The following is a 15878-nucleotide window of genomic DNA, read 5'->3' as shown; positions in this document are numbered from 1 at the left end:
GCCTGAGCATGTGAAGTGCCAGCAACCTGAGGTTAGGCGAGTGATCTCAAAATTTGTCTATCATGCTTGCAATTCTTTCTTCACAGTTTCATTTTGGACTATGCCAATCAATTCTTCTCAAGGCAAATGTGTTATAGAGAGACTAGCCATAAGGGAAAGGATTTGTTGGTACCAAGTCAGGGGCTCACTCTTGCCCGTTTTGGGTATCAGTGTGAACAAAACCCCAAAATCTACTAATCTACTGTCATCAAAATATCCAAGAACAATCAGTCTAAAATTACTTTCAGATAAATGTTTAATGTTTATTTCTGAAGTTGTGGTTGTTTTCTAGCATAATAGAAAGAGAACAGGGAATGTTTCCTGTGCTTGTATCTAAAAGCAGAATTTGAATGGTTTAAAATATTAATAAATAAACCTTCGTGATATTTTTTTCTTGTGCCCACCATTTTCTGTAGCATGGCCTTCTGCTTCCCTAGTTTTAACCTGGGAAACTTCCAATATGAGTCTCATGTTCAGCAATGATGGAAATTAAATGAAACAGAAATGAATGGATACACTGTGATGTTAGATATAAGCCTTGGTAGACTATTGCCCTGGGAGTTTATGGAACGTCTGGCACTGGAAAACTTAAAACCAAGTTTAGCAATTATTTTTAATCTTATTCTGTGATTACTACCCTTTATCTTTTTGGCCAAGATTCAGTCACTCTCCACCTAACAGAAAGATGGCTCAAAGATGTTAAAGTTTATTTTCTTTGAAGTCAGTCCTTACTAGATGTTCTCAATGTGTCAGCTGAGAAGAATTTATCTGGCTTCATTTCAATATCTTGCTAAGATCATGGTAATTTTGAAAGGATAGGATAATGTTCTATATGGCATCCACCCAGCTTCCAACGGCAAGCTGGAGTTCCTGTATTCTTCTCAACACTAATTATCCAGTTACTCCTCCAGTCTCACAGTTCAGAGAAGACTGAAAACAGGCATATTCTTTCTGAAGCTTTCATGACTCTTCCTGGATCCTCTAACAGTGCTGCCATCACAAACAACTTCGGTAAAAAAAGTGATGGGCATTTAATGATTACTTGGTTTAGCTTTTAAAAGTGCTTTGAAGATGTGAAAGCTATTTAAAATTATGAATATTATAATAACTAAAAATAGTTATCAAAGGAAAGCCTTTTACTTGCCTGTGAGTTTCAGGAAATAAAGTGCCATGCATAGATGCTAATAAGCAGAGTTTCTAAAGGTCACTATCAGTCTTAAAGATTGAGCAAAGAGCTATGTCAGCTACATCTTTCTTCACATTTGAGATTGGCTGACTGCTCTGTTACCCTCAGGATGGGATTCCAGCAACCATGGATATGTGGGTTTTCTTGGTCAGTGTTATTTATATACTTTTGTGATTATGAGATGTTCTAGACTTTTGTAGTTATACTTGATATATAAACTTCCAGAGTTCTTTGCCTCAGTTCCAGCTGATTAAACACACTTTATAGAACACTTGAAAGTAATTGCAGTTGGAGCCAAGACTATAAGCAGCTCAATGTATTTGAATTTTATGGTTGTGGATTGTGTGCTGAAAACAAAACACTATTAATTAAAGTGATTAATTTGAGAATGTTAATTGAAGAATGATTGTCTTAGAATAAAGAATATGGCTTGAATTTAGTATCATGCTACTTGAGTTAAACATATATTCTACATTTAAATAAAATTATCTTGGAAGGAAGGGAAAGTAAAAGTAATTTCTGTTGATTGATCTAAATCTTGCAAAGTCCTTTGATACTAACATTTTGCTACTTGGTTTGTGAAATGTTTACTCTTTTCTTTCTCTAGAACCACTTCAGAAAATTCAGAGGCTCCAACAATGTATGTCTTACTTTGCTTCTTAGTAGATTCAGAAATGTAACATGCTCCTTTGCATAAACCACAATAATTATTTTACATTTATTTATAATACAAACACTGCATAATTTATCTGGGAAGGTTCCACTGTAGTTGATGTTGCAGAAGTGCATGAAGGAGAAATTCCTTCTTTGCAGAAATGCAATTATTTGCATGTAGCTTAGAATATTTCACTGGATATTTACTCAAATTAAAAAAAAAAAACAAACATTAAACTGCATAAAACATTTAAAACTGCTTTGCAGTGTTAGCTCCATAGTCATATATGTTGCTAATACAAATACTCTTTTATATGCAACTGCTGCTCTAAAGTCAGTGAAAGAGAGTGTGAGCTATGCAAAGAAAAAGAAACTGTTAAAGAGCATGTAAGCAATATGAATAAAAAGAAAGTTAAATCAAGAAGCTCTGCACATGCAGAGGTTTGTAACAGAAGGCATTAAGATGAATTGATGCAAAGTACTCTAAACCTGAGTGTCTGCAAAGATTGCTCTAATTTTAGAAAATGAATTTATTAAATTAATTCATTAATTAAATATCAATTTCACATGGTCTAAATTAAGAAAAGAGTACTTAAGCAGCCTGCAACTTCATGACTTAATTAAGACAGCTCTGCAACTTGTCATGGTTTAGTTGCCATGCTAATAGAAAAATACTCTAAAGAAGCAGGTAAACCTCATCAACTTTATCTGCTACCTTCTCCTTTTCTTATAATTACTCATAATCCTAGTATCCCTCTAGTGACAATTTGATTGTTCACATAGAGAAAAATAGAAAAGTGTAACTGTTTGTTTATTTAGCTTTTAAAATATTGGTACTTTTCTAGTTAAAGAAAACTTTTTTCTTTGCTAAATAAGATATATTAGGTTGAAGAAAAGGTTTTTCAAAGTTTTTTTACTACTAAAATGATTTTTGGACAGTAAAGAAACTCTACTTTATTATTATATCCATATTAGCAAAATAGCTAGTCTAGGGATATTAGTTTTTCAAAAGGCTCAGTGAATGTGGTAATCTAGTGAACTAAAGCATTACATTTCTTTTTTTAATAAATGTATACTTCTTTATACACACACATATATATAAATATATATTTAAAGAAAAAAAACAAAAAAAAAAAAAGACAATGTGAACTCACTATAGTTGCACCTGAAAAAAATACGGTATCTACAGAGATGAATCATTTAACTAATAAAATATGTTTTCAAATATCTTCTTGTGCCATTCTTATTGCAGGGTTGCCCCTTCATCAGACCAGGTGACCCCTCAGAAATTAGAAACTGATGTGGACGATCAAGCAAGGTAACACAAACAGTATAATCAAAACAATGTTTTCATAAGCATTGATTATTGGGATATTAAGTACTCAGTTTGCTTTATGTCTATATTTGATAGCTTTTTTGGACATGGTGTATGATTAATGCAGCATTTAAACAGTCCTAACCAATGGCCTAGAAGTCCAAACTCTGAGTTCCCTCTCACTGACTTGCTAGGTTATAGCGGTTTAATTTTTTAATCTTCCAGTCTGTCCAGCCCGCAGCCTAAAAAGCAGCATGTTTTTTAAGTTGCTGCAAATGTTTGGAAACAGAAAAATTGGGGTAGTATGGATTATACAGTGTATTTTCTTTGCTCTTCAGACATTATGGGAGAGGTAGTAACTATACTATGTATATAAAAACACCCCAACTCGTGCACTGTGGTGTAAGCATTTTGAATAGTGAAAATCCGATGTATACCCTTTGGAATGACAAAATTAGCATGTCTCAACAGATGGACTTGTTTTTGAGATACAAGTTAGATGGCATATCAACTAATCTTTGAAAGTCTGCAGAATACCATAAAAATTGTTGGTGGAAAAGACACACACTTTTTTTTTTCTTACATTTTTTAACTAAAATTTCAGCAAATTATGGACTGATAGAGATTTTATATTTTTCAATGCAGTCAGCAGTAACTGCCCCATCCCTAGAAGTATTACCGGCTGGGTTGGATGGGCTCTAAGCAACTTGGTCTAGTGGAAGATGCCCCTGCCCAAGGGAAGGATATTGGAATAGGATGATTTTTAAGTTTCCTTTCAATCCAAGGACATTCTGTGATTCTATAATTCTATAAACATGCAAAAAATTTTACTCTGTGACCTTGACCAGAGTAAAATGCCTGAATATGCAATTATAAAATGAATTAAATTAGAAGGAGATTTCTAGATATGCACTGAGAATTACAAGAGGTCATTTGCGGTTTTTATGTGGAAATATTAAATGGTGCAAACATTAAAATTAATTGAAATTAACTATCTTTATTTAATTTGATTAATAAAATTCAGTTTTATGAGATCTGAAGCTACAGTCGATACTATTTTGAATCCTGTTCCCCTCCCCCAAAATCCTAAAAATGTAAAACCAGTACAAAATGACTAAGAAAGCATCCCAAAGATGTCTGACAGTGTAATCCATATGAAAAGAAAATAAAACCCCAATCTTTCAGTGAAACATTTTCCTATCAACAAATACGGGTTATCTTAGAGAATTAAATACACCTAGTATTAACTAGGGAAGTCACAGCCAATCTTCACTGCTAAGGGCTTGTTAAGGTCTGACTTAATCCTCACCCTCAATCAGTTCACATTCATCATCCCCTGGTTGCTCTCATTACCATACCAAGCTCTGTATTCCTGTCCCTTCATTGGTGAAGAGCTGGAGGAATATTTTACTGGTCTACAAGTTTCTATGGCAACACTGCACTGCTATTTGTGTCAGTATATAAACTCTAAGTAGTCTGTAATCTTAGTGGGCAAAATTCAGCCCTCTCTACTGCTGCAATAATTCCTTTACATTTGGCTGGTGCTTCAGATGTCATCCATTTCCTGCTGATAGGTTAGCTTCACAAAACAACAGATTTTTGTTACATTTTTACTAGGCAAAAAAATGCATTAATTAGCTGGCAGCAAAATTGCCTTTTTTAAAGATGTCACATAAATACTAAATTTTTGGCAAAAATTGTTGTGTCACACAGGGCAAGTAAACAGTTACATGAAGAGTATATATAGTAATATCAATTTGTACTAGAATACTGTTTAAATTTACATCCTTTAGTTACCTATATTTTTACTTGGGTTAGAAAGATTTTCAAATCATGCTTTTAACAAACTGTTGTGTCACACAGGGCAAGTAAACAGTTACATGGAGAGTATATATAGTAATATCAATTTGTACTAGAATACTGTTTAAATTTACATCCTTTAGTTACCTATATTTTTATTTGGATTAGAAAGATTTTCAAATCATGCTTTTAACATCAGACTTAATTGATTAATTGTCTGTCATTCAGGATTCTGATAGGGATGTTAAAGAAATAAGGAATTAATTTCTATATAAAATAAGTGGAAAATGGCAATTGGCTTTCTAATGAACTGTTCAGTGATACAGGGAAAATCTTTCAGAAGAGATTTACCTGAAAAGGATGTCAGATACTCTCTTCTGGCTAAAATTGTAAAAAAAAAAAAGCAATTATTGCATTGTTTTTAAGGATGACAGACCTTAAAACACAGTGTGTGTATATATATTAAAATAAATAAATAAATATATATATATACACATTTCATATCTGAAGGCATGGATTTATGGACCTTCACCTGTTGGATATGATTAAGAGAATGGACATCTCATGTCTAGCTAGGGCATCTATAGATACTCTAGGCAGCATAAGTAGGCTAGGACACAGAGAAGCGATGATTACTGCCTAAAAATGTGCATATTTCAGAGCATAATGGGTCAAATCAGGTCTCTTGGTATCTCACAAATGCAGCAGGAGATGAGCAGTACACTGGATATGTACAGAGACATATTTCTGATTTCCTCAATGGGCCTGTTACATGTGGCTTACCAAGTCCTTTCTGTGCTTTTTTTCATATCAGAGAAGATGCAAGATTCTCACGCTGCCTTTTTCCTTTCCATGATTGTATTAACCATTAAATTCAGGTGTTTGAAAGCTGGCATTTTTTTAAAGAACAGTGTTCTGTAGAAAATCATGTTAAACCACTTCAGACATTCTGAGGGTGTTTAACATAGCTTTAGTCAGTCTTTCAATAATGTTACAGTTAGGATACAAAAAAAATTCAGTGTTTCTATAAAAAGACTTTTATAATGGGGTTCACATGTGTTGAACTACACATTGTTACAGAAAGTAATGGTGTTTGGCACAGTGAGCCACATTTACCAGGGCATACAAAGTTATTACCACCAAAGAATGCAGAATAATCAAAAGTTTATATTCCCGTAAGTTCATAAACTGTAGAACTAATTAATTTATCTTTTATTTTTCATAGATATATCAGAATTAATTCATGTTGGATGTACCTGAGGAAAAGCTTTGATGTGATAGTAACAGGGGCTATACAAGAGATTAGAGAGAGCTCTCACTCAGCTCTTAAAGCACCTGTAGTGAGATTGTCTGCTAGCAGGGAAAGACTATTAGTCTGTAGGGGCAAAGGGCATATTGCAGAAACCCTTATATAAAGATGTCTTTTTGGTATGCCAGATACAAAAGTTGTCTTGAAGAAAATATTTCAGCTATTTATTTGTAAGTGTGTGGGTGAAAGAGGCGATTTCTAGGGAACAGAAACAAGGGACTAGAATAAAATTTTCCGGCATAATTAAGAGAATCCTATATTCTTGCTCCTGTAAAAGTTTCTTCCCTAATGTACAGGATAACTCACTATTATTGCTCCTCTCAGGTAGTAGAGAATTCAGACAATGCTGTAAATCTGTGTGTACGATGCTCCTTTTAAAGGATATTCCTATTTTATCCAAGATGTGTTCTCAGTTCTTATTGCAATAGATTGTGAAAGAAGAACACATTAATGTGCTTAAACTAACTCTTGTTAGGACTCACATTGCTGTGTCTATCAAAAACTGGGAACTTTTAAAAGTAGAAAAAAGATAAGTTGCAGGGGTTCTATATAAAAAAAGAATAGTGAATTGTAATTGACTTGGAATTTTCCAAACCAATGGAATTAAAATCATGATGTCAGGTCTCCTAAATGAACATTTATTGACAAAACCTTTCTTGTTCTAGTGCTGCATAAAGCACAAAATTGAAAGAACATGTAGGTGCATTTTGAGACATTGGCTAATTATGTGTTCTCATTAGATTGCCATCCCTGGAAGAGTTCAAGGCCAGGTTGGATGGAGCTCTGAGCAACCTGGCCTAGTGAAATGCATCCCTGCCCATGGCACGGGGGTTGGAACTGGATGGTCTTTTAGGTCCAACCCAAACCATTCTGTGAATCTGTAAGATACACAATTCCAAAGAGCCATGAAAAATACTCAAAGGAATTATCTTAGGTTGGACTAAGGTTTAGATGGCCAAAATTTAAAGGCATGGCTCCTGCATGGCTTTTCCTTTGGGATGTCTTTTATTTGCTTTGACTTTTTAGCTAGACCATCTAGAGACCTCTAAAATGTTCTGGAGGACACCTGTGTTCCTCAAAAGTTGTTGGAAGCAAGGATACTGAATCAGAACTCATATAAGCACGCCCATAATTCACTAGCTTGCTTTTGCTACAATGACAATTGTTTCTTTATGGTAAAGAGAAGTCACTTTACGCTTTCTAAACTGTTTTTGATAATACAAATCAATACAATAATTTTTTTTTTCTCATTTTGGCAGAAGATTCTTCCAAGTGACAGGCTCCTTCTGTCTCTTGATTCTGATAGATATGGCATTCACTGTAACACTGGTTTGCAGCTTTTCTGCATGTTGATACAAATTATTCACTATTGCACAGCTTCTGTGAAGAGATCCAAGCCCCTTCTTCCAAAATGAAATTTTAATACAGTGTTCACAGGGTGATACATATCCTTCCAGAAAAATAGAATAAGTTGTCTTTTCCCAGTGATCTTTCCCAGTCTATCTCCTATAAAATGTTCTGATTAACAGCTTCCTCCTCTGTATATAACTCCAAAATCCTCTGGGCTAAGCATTACACTTGTTTTGACACATTATAAATTGGTCTTCACAGTTGACTGCAGTCATCTTCTGTTCCCTAACTCTCAGCTGTTATTGATGAAAGGTCTGAGTGAGGGCTTCTGGCACTGATTAGTGAGCATAGCAATGTGAAAGGAAATGCACCCTGCTCCAGGATAAATGCCAATCTTCCCTCAAAAAGTTCCTTTATTCATCCTCAGTTATACTTGACAAAAGCTGATGGACAAGGATTTACAGGGACAGTAAAGCAGCCATAACAGAGGATCAAAATTCAGCTAGGCCCATGATCCTAAACAGTCAGTGAGATGGCTGACTTGTTTAATATACTCTAGACCAGCTCTTTTATTTCAGCATTGGAAGGCTCACTTGGCAATTGGTTGTTTTTGTCTTCTCTATGCTGATATGACTAATTCAAAAATGTCCTCATGGTTTTAGCCAGATTTTCTCATTGTATTCTTTTTGTACCATGTCAGAAGAAGAAGCTGTTGACCAGAATGCTTTGTAGGTCAACAGGGAGAGATCACTGAAGAAGGGACATCAGATGCAACTTGTTTGGCATCACATTTAAACATAATATATATATATTTTATTATATCATATATTAGAAATAGGGAGGCATCTCAGTAGTTTTTATAATTCTGTTCAGGACTTTTAATCAGAAAACAGAGGCAGATCTATTTAAAATACTGTGCATGATTCCTTTAATAAAGTTGCCTCTGGATTGCTCATGATTATGTTGATGATGACAGAGTGACTAAATTCAATACCTCACTGAGTATCCCTGGATTTGACATCAAGTGCCGCAGTCGTTAAAGGCATTCCAACAAGTCTGAAATATTCATGGTCCTTTTGCTTTCTAGTCCATAGAATAACAATATTGATGCTATACCAACAGTGTGCCAACTGTTGGTGTAAGCAACAAAGATGGATTATAAAATTCTAGGCAATAAGGCAAGAATACCTTCAATAATTAGAGAACATTGGGAACTAAATAGAGGATTTTTACAAGTTAGGTAAGTATTCACTTACCTAATAAATAATGAGAGAGTCATGCACTCATACTCTGCTTCCAGATCCTTGAGGTTCAAGAACTCAGCTGGGATCTGTTTAAAATTTTGTTTTTCACTCCCACGTGTCTAATATCAATTTCACCTCAGCATTAAGGACAGTCTATTTGTATTGATGCTTTCTTCATTGCCTTCAGAATTTTCAAATACAAATATTATAATTTGATTTTCATTGCTTTCACTAAAGAATAACATCACTAAAACTTTTTTGTGTGATTCATGTCTCCTGATTGAAACTTTATCTTCATGTTTTCAAGATTAAAGAAGAAAACCCAAGAAACAGAAAGAACTGTGAGATGTGCTTGAATGTGTGGATCAGATTAATTTATGTTTTTATTTTTTGATGGTGATCTGACTTTCACCAGTTACACCAGAATTTCAGAACTGCTATCTGAAATAAGTGAGATTCACAAGCACAGGTCACAGAGCAGGACTGAAAAGTATTATATTATCTATCTCAAATGACCTGAGTTAGAAATCAAATGCAGACTGAAAAGCATAGCAAAATGTAAACAATTAAATTTCTCTTTTTGATACAGAGCATAAAAGGAAAAAAATCTCACTTTGCAATTATATATTACATAAATTTTTCTACTTTTAAAGAATGCTTACAGAAAATGTACATAGATCTTTTATACATTTAATCAAGGAAGGCATGAGATAGCTAGCATTAATAGAATCAGGTAATGCAAACCACACTTGTTCCATAAAGAAGGAATATTTGCTGGTATTGATATAGGCATCAGAGTTATTAAGCTTTATTTCTGTAGAGTTTGTCACATAAGCCTTATATAATTTCCCTTTCTGTTTGTGTCTAAGAGGCATAGGGATCCAAGATACGGCAGAGCAGGAGTCTCTGACTAAACTGAGCCATACAGTTTGCATGCGGTCTGCCTTGACAGCTTTTTTTAAGCCTACTTTACTTATGCTCTTTGCTAGTCTTTTATTCTGCTGGAGTGTCTTCATTAGTTGTCAGATTTCTAATCCCATTTTACACAAGCAGCTAGAGGGAAAATAGCAGAGAGCAGCAGTAAATTTCATGGCTAACACATCTATAGTATAAGGCTCACAGCAGCCCAGCTGCACTTGAGTTTTCCTATCCTTCAGGGCAGGGCTTTCTTTGGATTCACAGTGCTATTTTGTGCATTTTTCTGCAAAGATGTTGTTAAAGGCAGAATAGGATTTTTTTTTTCAGGAGGTGGTCACTGAGAAAAGCAAATGAATCAAGAGAATTGTCTTCCATACTTTAACAATAATGACAAGCATACCTAGGTCTTAATCCCAATCTTAATGTTTCTCTTTTATAATAAATTAATTTTTCTTCAGTACTTGAGAGCCTTTTGTACAATATGCAATACAAAATCTTCTGTACTGCCATTCCAAGTATTGTTATGTAGAATAAAAAATGAATATTAGTTATCCTGAATTAAGTGCTCCTAAAAACTTCCAGCCATGTCCTGAGTCTTTATTAAAATATTTCATCCAGTTAAATATGTGAGCAAACTATATTCTCCTCCTGGCAGGCTGTCTGACTTACCTCATCCTCATCCATTTCAAAAACACTCACCCTAGGCAGAATGTTCACAGGGATTTAATGGCTGTCTCAGAAAATACTATGCTTGGGGATGGCATCCTTTGGAATGACCTATGAAAAACGTCAACATCTATTACAAGCCACCTACCATATTTGAAAGATATTCCCCCTAGTTTGTCTAAACTGCTTTGTATAGACGTTTTATGCTGCTGTTTTCCATCATCATCTATGTTTTAAAAAGTTGTTGACAAATGTAAGAAGTATGAATTCAGTTCAGTCAGTCTTGGACACAAAAATTGCTTATATTTTCAGGTGCAAATTATATTTGCAACTGAAAGTCCTCCACAGCAACCTTTCACTGCCTCTGATACCCTGGTATTCAAGAAGCTTTTTTAATGTGTGAATATAGTTTAGTCTTTTTCTAATTTAGTACTTGCCCTCTCTTTTAGAAGTATTAAAAAAGATGTAAGTTATATTGCTGATTTTTAACACAGTAACAACTCTCAAATAAAACCTAACCTGAAATTCTGTTTATGTTCTATAGTGCAGATCTACTCTAATTTTTAATGTGAGGCTGGATTATGTTCTAGTATCACCACTGGTTGATAGTGCTTGTGTGCTAATGCTAAAATAAACGTAGCTTTTGCTAACATGGAGAGATTTAAAAAGTCAGCAAAAGTATGCCCTGAGCACAATCAGATAAATTCTGAGTTATACCCCATGTCCTACAGCTTGTTCTACCTTACATTTTGTCCTTTTTATAAATAACAGCTCTTAAATTTCAGTTGCTAATAACCTGAACTATGCTTGAACCAGTAGCTTGCAGTTGTGTATCCCACGACCTCTACTTTGCAATAAGCCAGCTGTCTCAAGGCAAAGAATTTGCAGGACATCGGTACTGGTTACTTGCTGCAGTCATGTCAAGATGTTTCCTGGTGCTGAAAGTTTGAGAAGTGTACCATAAATTAATAGAACTTCTTTTTCATAGGAGCCATAATAACTGAACAGGTCAGTCTGCTTGTATTTTTGTGTTGCAATCTGCAGCAGCAACTGTTTCTGTTCACTTATTAGGACCCTTCAGGGTTGATGTTCTATGAATTAGGCTGTAGATGACAGGGAGTGCATGTGTAGCCTCACCTAGATAGCAAGTAAAATCTTCCTTGCAAGCCAGTCAGTGCGCTGGCATATCCAAAGCACTGAAAAGAGCAGAATAATGTGTGAGGAAGTAACAAAATGCTGTTAGCTACAAAGTCATGATGATTTAAAGATTACAGAAGGGAACTAACTCATCTATCCTTCGAGTTGCACCAAGGATTAATGTGGGCTAGTACATACATTTCTGAAGGAATAAGTCTTAAATTATTGGAAATTTCTTTCCTCCATTATTTCCAAACAGTCAGTAGGCCAAGTTTGAACTATTTTAGATAAGTGTATTTTTTTTAAAAAAAAAACTCTGTGCAAAGTGAACAGAACAATTTAAGGTAAAGGAATGTGAAGTTATGTGGGAAGAGTGTTAAAATACATGTGAAAACTTAAAAAGAACATGTCTTAGAGCCAGAATCTTTCCTGGTCATCTGAAAGGAATTTCTTGCCCCGCTTTTGACAGAAAGTTACTACCTACTTCCCAGCATTCTAAAATACATTTCTATAGCATTATTAATGCGATTTTGTAGTATTTGATACAATAATACTGAGATATTTTAATATTTCTTGCAAAGATTAACACAGAAAGTTCTAGTATTTGGGCCTTGTTGTGGGAGCATATTTTTTCTGCATTATATTGGAATATTTTTATAGGAAGGCTTCTTCAATTAAAGTATCTAATTCTGAAAGAACTCACACAAATTATTAAAACTATTAAATTGAAAATCATAAAAAAGTGAATAGAATATTTTACATCTATACCATGAGTAAAAATTTCAAACATATCTGTATTACTGAGTTAAATCTCATTGGAAGCACATTGGGATTTGCCTCTGCAAATGCTTACATGCCTTTGACAATCGGACACAGGAGGCTGCAGACATAGAGGCCTGCAGGGCACAGCTTTGCTACTGTCACAGCTTTTCTATTGCTCCATGCTGGGAAAGGCAGCAGAAGTCAGCAGAAAGGTTACTGATAACTGTGCTGAGTAAACTGCACATAACCCTGTGATTGCAAGCAGAATGAACAGGAGCCTTAAATCTGCTTCCTGTGTTTTGGGTGAATATACAGTACTGAGGCTGACTTATATGGGCAGGTTGCACAGCACATAAAGATCATAATTGAGATTGCTGCAACTTCAAACCTTCAGCAGACTTTAGAGAAGACTTGAAGTGAATATTTAAAATACCTCTAAGAGCACTAAGACATGGAGGATGCAAGAGACAAGAATAATAATGCATATTTACTCAAGCCAGACATATGCACAGTTGAGTTTGGTTGGTTTTGTTTGGTTTTTTTTTTTAATAGAAGTTGCAAAAATATAAGTTAAGTAATGACCTGAGCTCTTATTTACACTTACTATAATTTTAGTGTTGCTACCTTCACATAGTGAGGAAGCAATTTGCCATCCAGTTCACCAAGGAAAGGATATTTTTGGATAACTGCAAGGCTTCAGTTTCTGAAGGACTACTCTGAAATGTGTTAAGTCTGTCAAAATATAAAGAGATTTTCCACAAGTATATAGTTTATTAATGACTGGTATGGAATTCTATTTAAATGGCAGTCAACTCTTCTTGCATTGAACTGTTTAATTCCTAAACAAATGGAGATCTTGAGAATCTTAGCACAGGCAGCCCCACATCTCACAAATATGAGCAAGAAGAAACCTGAAAATGCTACCTATATGTTGTTTCATGACAGAACAGGTCACAATGAAAAGTCAGTAAAGAAACATATGGAACATTGTTGTCTGCCAGGTTATATAACAGGTCCTATAGGAGGTCATATCATCAAAGGCATCATTCTTTCCCCATTGCTTTCTTTTGAGGAGTAAAATTATAATTTTTTTGTAGTGAGCTAACATTACTAGATGGTAGCTTTTTAGGTAAAGCTGCTGGAAAATTTCCAAGTAGACGAGTTTGCCTTTTGAAAATGCATTTTCACAGAAGTGTTTTATAGAAATGTTAACACCAGTGCAATACTTTGAAGGAAAATAAAGGCACTCAAAGCAACATTCCATGTTTTGCCATGATACTACAAAAAGTTTCATTCAAAAAGTGTAGAATACATTCATTTACATTTCTATTTTTTATAGTTTTCTTACATTAATATATGTTCAATTTTAGTATATTGAAAAAGGGAAAATAATTAACCAATAAGATGTAATTCAAGGAAGATTTTTTTTCCTTACATCAGGTAGTAATGATAAATGATAATAATGATAAATGTGGAAGTGCAAAGATCAGTGGATGTAACCAGATCTCGGCACCCCTCAGTTTAAATAGGACATTTCTTGTGAGAAGTGAGAGTTTACTTGGGAAGGAGCTTGTCTAGATAGCCTACCAAATAGACAAAAGGATTTTTTTTTATTTAGACGGAAAGACTTAGTCCATAATCACTTTTTAGGCAAGATATGATTCATACACATATTGGAAGTACTTGATTGATTGTAGTACTTGGTAAAGATTTTTTCTTATGTTTGAGGTCAGACAGTCTTCAAAGTTGTCCACAGTGCATGTTCAGCAGGAGTTATCTTTTTTAACAATAGCACTAGGTATAACTTTTTGTTTCCAAAACAAAAAAGAGTATCTGCATAATGTGGCTATGGTGGGCATATTGCTGTATCTATGAATACCTTTGAATTACTAAAATGATTGTTATCAGTTAAATTTTTTCTTCCATAAATAGTGTGTCTATTATAATATTTTTTAAAATGAGTATTTAATTTGACTAATTGACAGCTGGTTATATTAGTTGTGATTTGATCTGGGTTTTGTTCTGTCTCTAAAGGAGCCAAGACCTCAATAACCTCAGCAAAGTGAATTCAAGTTCTTTCACAAGTGACAAGGAGTAAGTGTTCAAAGTTCATCAGGCCCTGCTTTTCTAAGGCAGTGAGTAGTTTTCAACTATGAGAATATCAGGAAAGGTAATGTTGCTAACCTGTAAAATGTTTATAGATTAATAAGTAGTATTCCTTAATACAGAAAGATGAATACAGAAATAAGATTAATTCACTGGCATGTGCATTGTCAGCCAAACCAGTACTACCTATGGCAAGCTTCCATACAGGCCTTACATGTTTCCACAATTAAACTATCACTGAAATATTTTTTATATGGTTAGAGAAGGGACAGTAAGCAAAATATTGTAGAACTCAGGGATGATGTGTTGCCCAGCAAGGTATGGCAAAGCATTTCAATCAGCAAGTAAAGTCATCCATAAAGAAAGAAATCTTGAATTTTATTTTTTGAACAGTGTGTCAGTTCAATGAGTTTCAAGCCAAGTTTCTGGAGGTCTGCAAGCAGCCTTTCAGCACAGAGAAAGGGAGGAACTGGTGGGGTACTGTGCTAGTGAGAGCTGTGTAATTGTCACACTGAGCACAGATACTCTGCAGATAAATTTCAAGAACCATGTTCTAAACAGTAACAGCAGATAAATGTTGCCAACCTGTGATCATCTATTTTACAGTAGAAAATCTTATATGCATGCACACACAGGCATACGTACAGACATATATTTAACACTAAACTCTTGAGTTGGGCATTTTTTTTAATGTTAATTCACAGAGAATTTATTAGGATAGAGTCCAAGACTTTGAGACACTACTGAATTTTAGTAGTATCCAAAGTTTTAAGCCTATAATGAATCGAAGAGACCAAATTAGGAGATTCACAGAGCTAACTTGGCCTTCTGTTTTGCTCTTTACTTCTACCCAAAGAGAATCATGGGGGTTTTCTTACAGTATTTTCATAAGTCATTCCATTCTTGAATTCATCGAATCATTTTAAAATAGTAAAGAAAACAGAAGAAAACTTAGCCTCTAGTTCAACTGTATTTAGAAATAAAATAAAAAGTTTCCTTATGTGTAAAATATGTGAGTATTCAGATACTAACATTTTCAATATAAATACAGACATGATCAGTGCTTTGATTGTTAACCATGATGACACAAAGAGGTAATTTCTAGTCATTCCAGAGTGAAATTTTGGACATTTGGCTATATATTTAGGTGTTATCTTCAGAAGCTGAAGTTTCTTAATTTAAATGAAAATTCATTTTTGCAAATAGATTATGCAAACATGGATTAATCTACTTGGAATCTGTAAATAAATTCTACATTCTTTGAAAGTTCATGTTCCTTTTTCACTGTCTTGATGGGCAAAGGACAATCTTAAACTATGGAATCAATACAGCTTAAACAAGCATTTTTATTTTCTTGTATGTACTACATAATAATTTTTATAAATAAATAAA

At 34.3% G+C, this 15878-nt stretch overlaps 1 protein-coding gene across 11 annotated transcripts in view; it reads left to right on the top strand.

Annotated features, from left to right (window-relative positions):
• The window catches only part of SCEL (sciellin), a 68736-nt gene that overhangs the window by 40271 nt on the left and 12587 nt on the right, over positions 1-15878 (top strand). For 8 of the 11 annotated variants that reach the window (XM_085576607.1, XM_085576547.1, XM_085576582.1 and 5 more), the window contains 3 exons: positions 1833-1865; positions 3132-3197; positions 14415-14474. In XM_085576607.1, the coding sequence (XP_085432733.1) occupies positions 1833-1865; positions 3132-3197; positions 14415-14474 (159 nt within the window). The remainder of the gene's footprint in view (positions 1-1832; positions 1866-3131; positions 3198-14414; positions 14475-15878) is intronic. The other 3 variants (XM_085576591.1, XM_085576571.1, XM_085576598.1) reach the window with 3 other exon arrangements.

This window comes from Lonchura striata, chromosome 1 (assembly GCF_050655825.1).
Source record: "Lonchura striata isolate lonStrDom1 chromosome 1, ASM5065582v1, whole genome shotgun sequence".
In the NCBI taxonomy this organism is placed as follows: Eukaryota; Metazoa; Chordata; class Aves; order Passeriformes; family Estrildidae; genus Lonchura; species Lonchura striata.
This window is presented reverse-complemented; position numbering and strand designations above follow the sequence as displayed.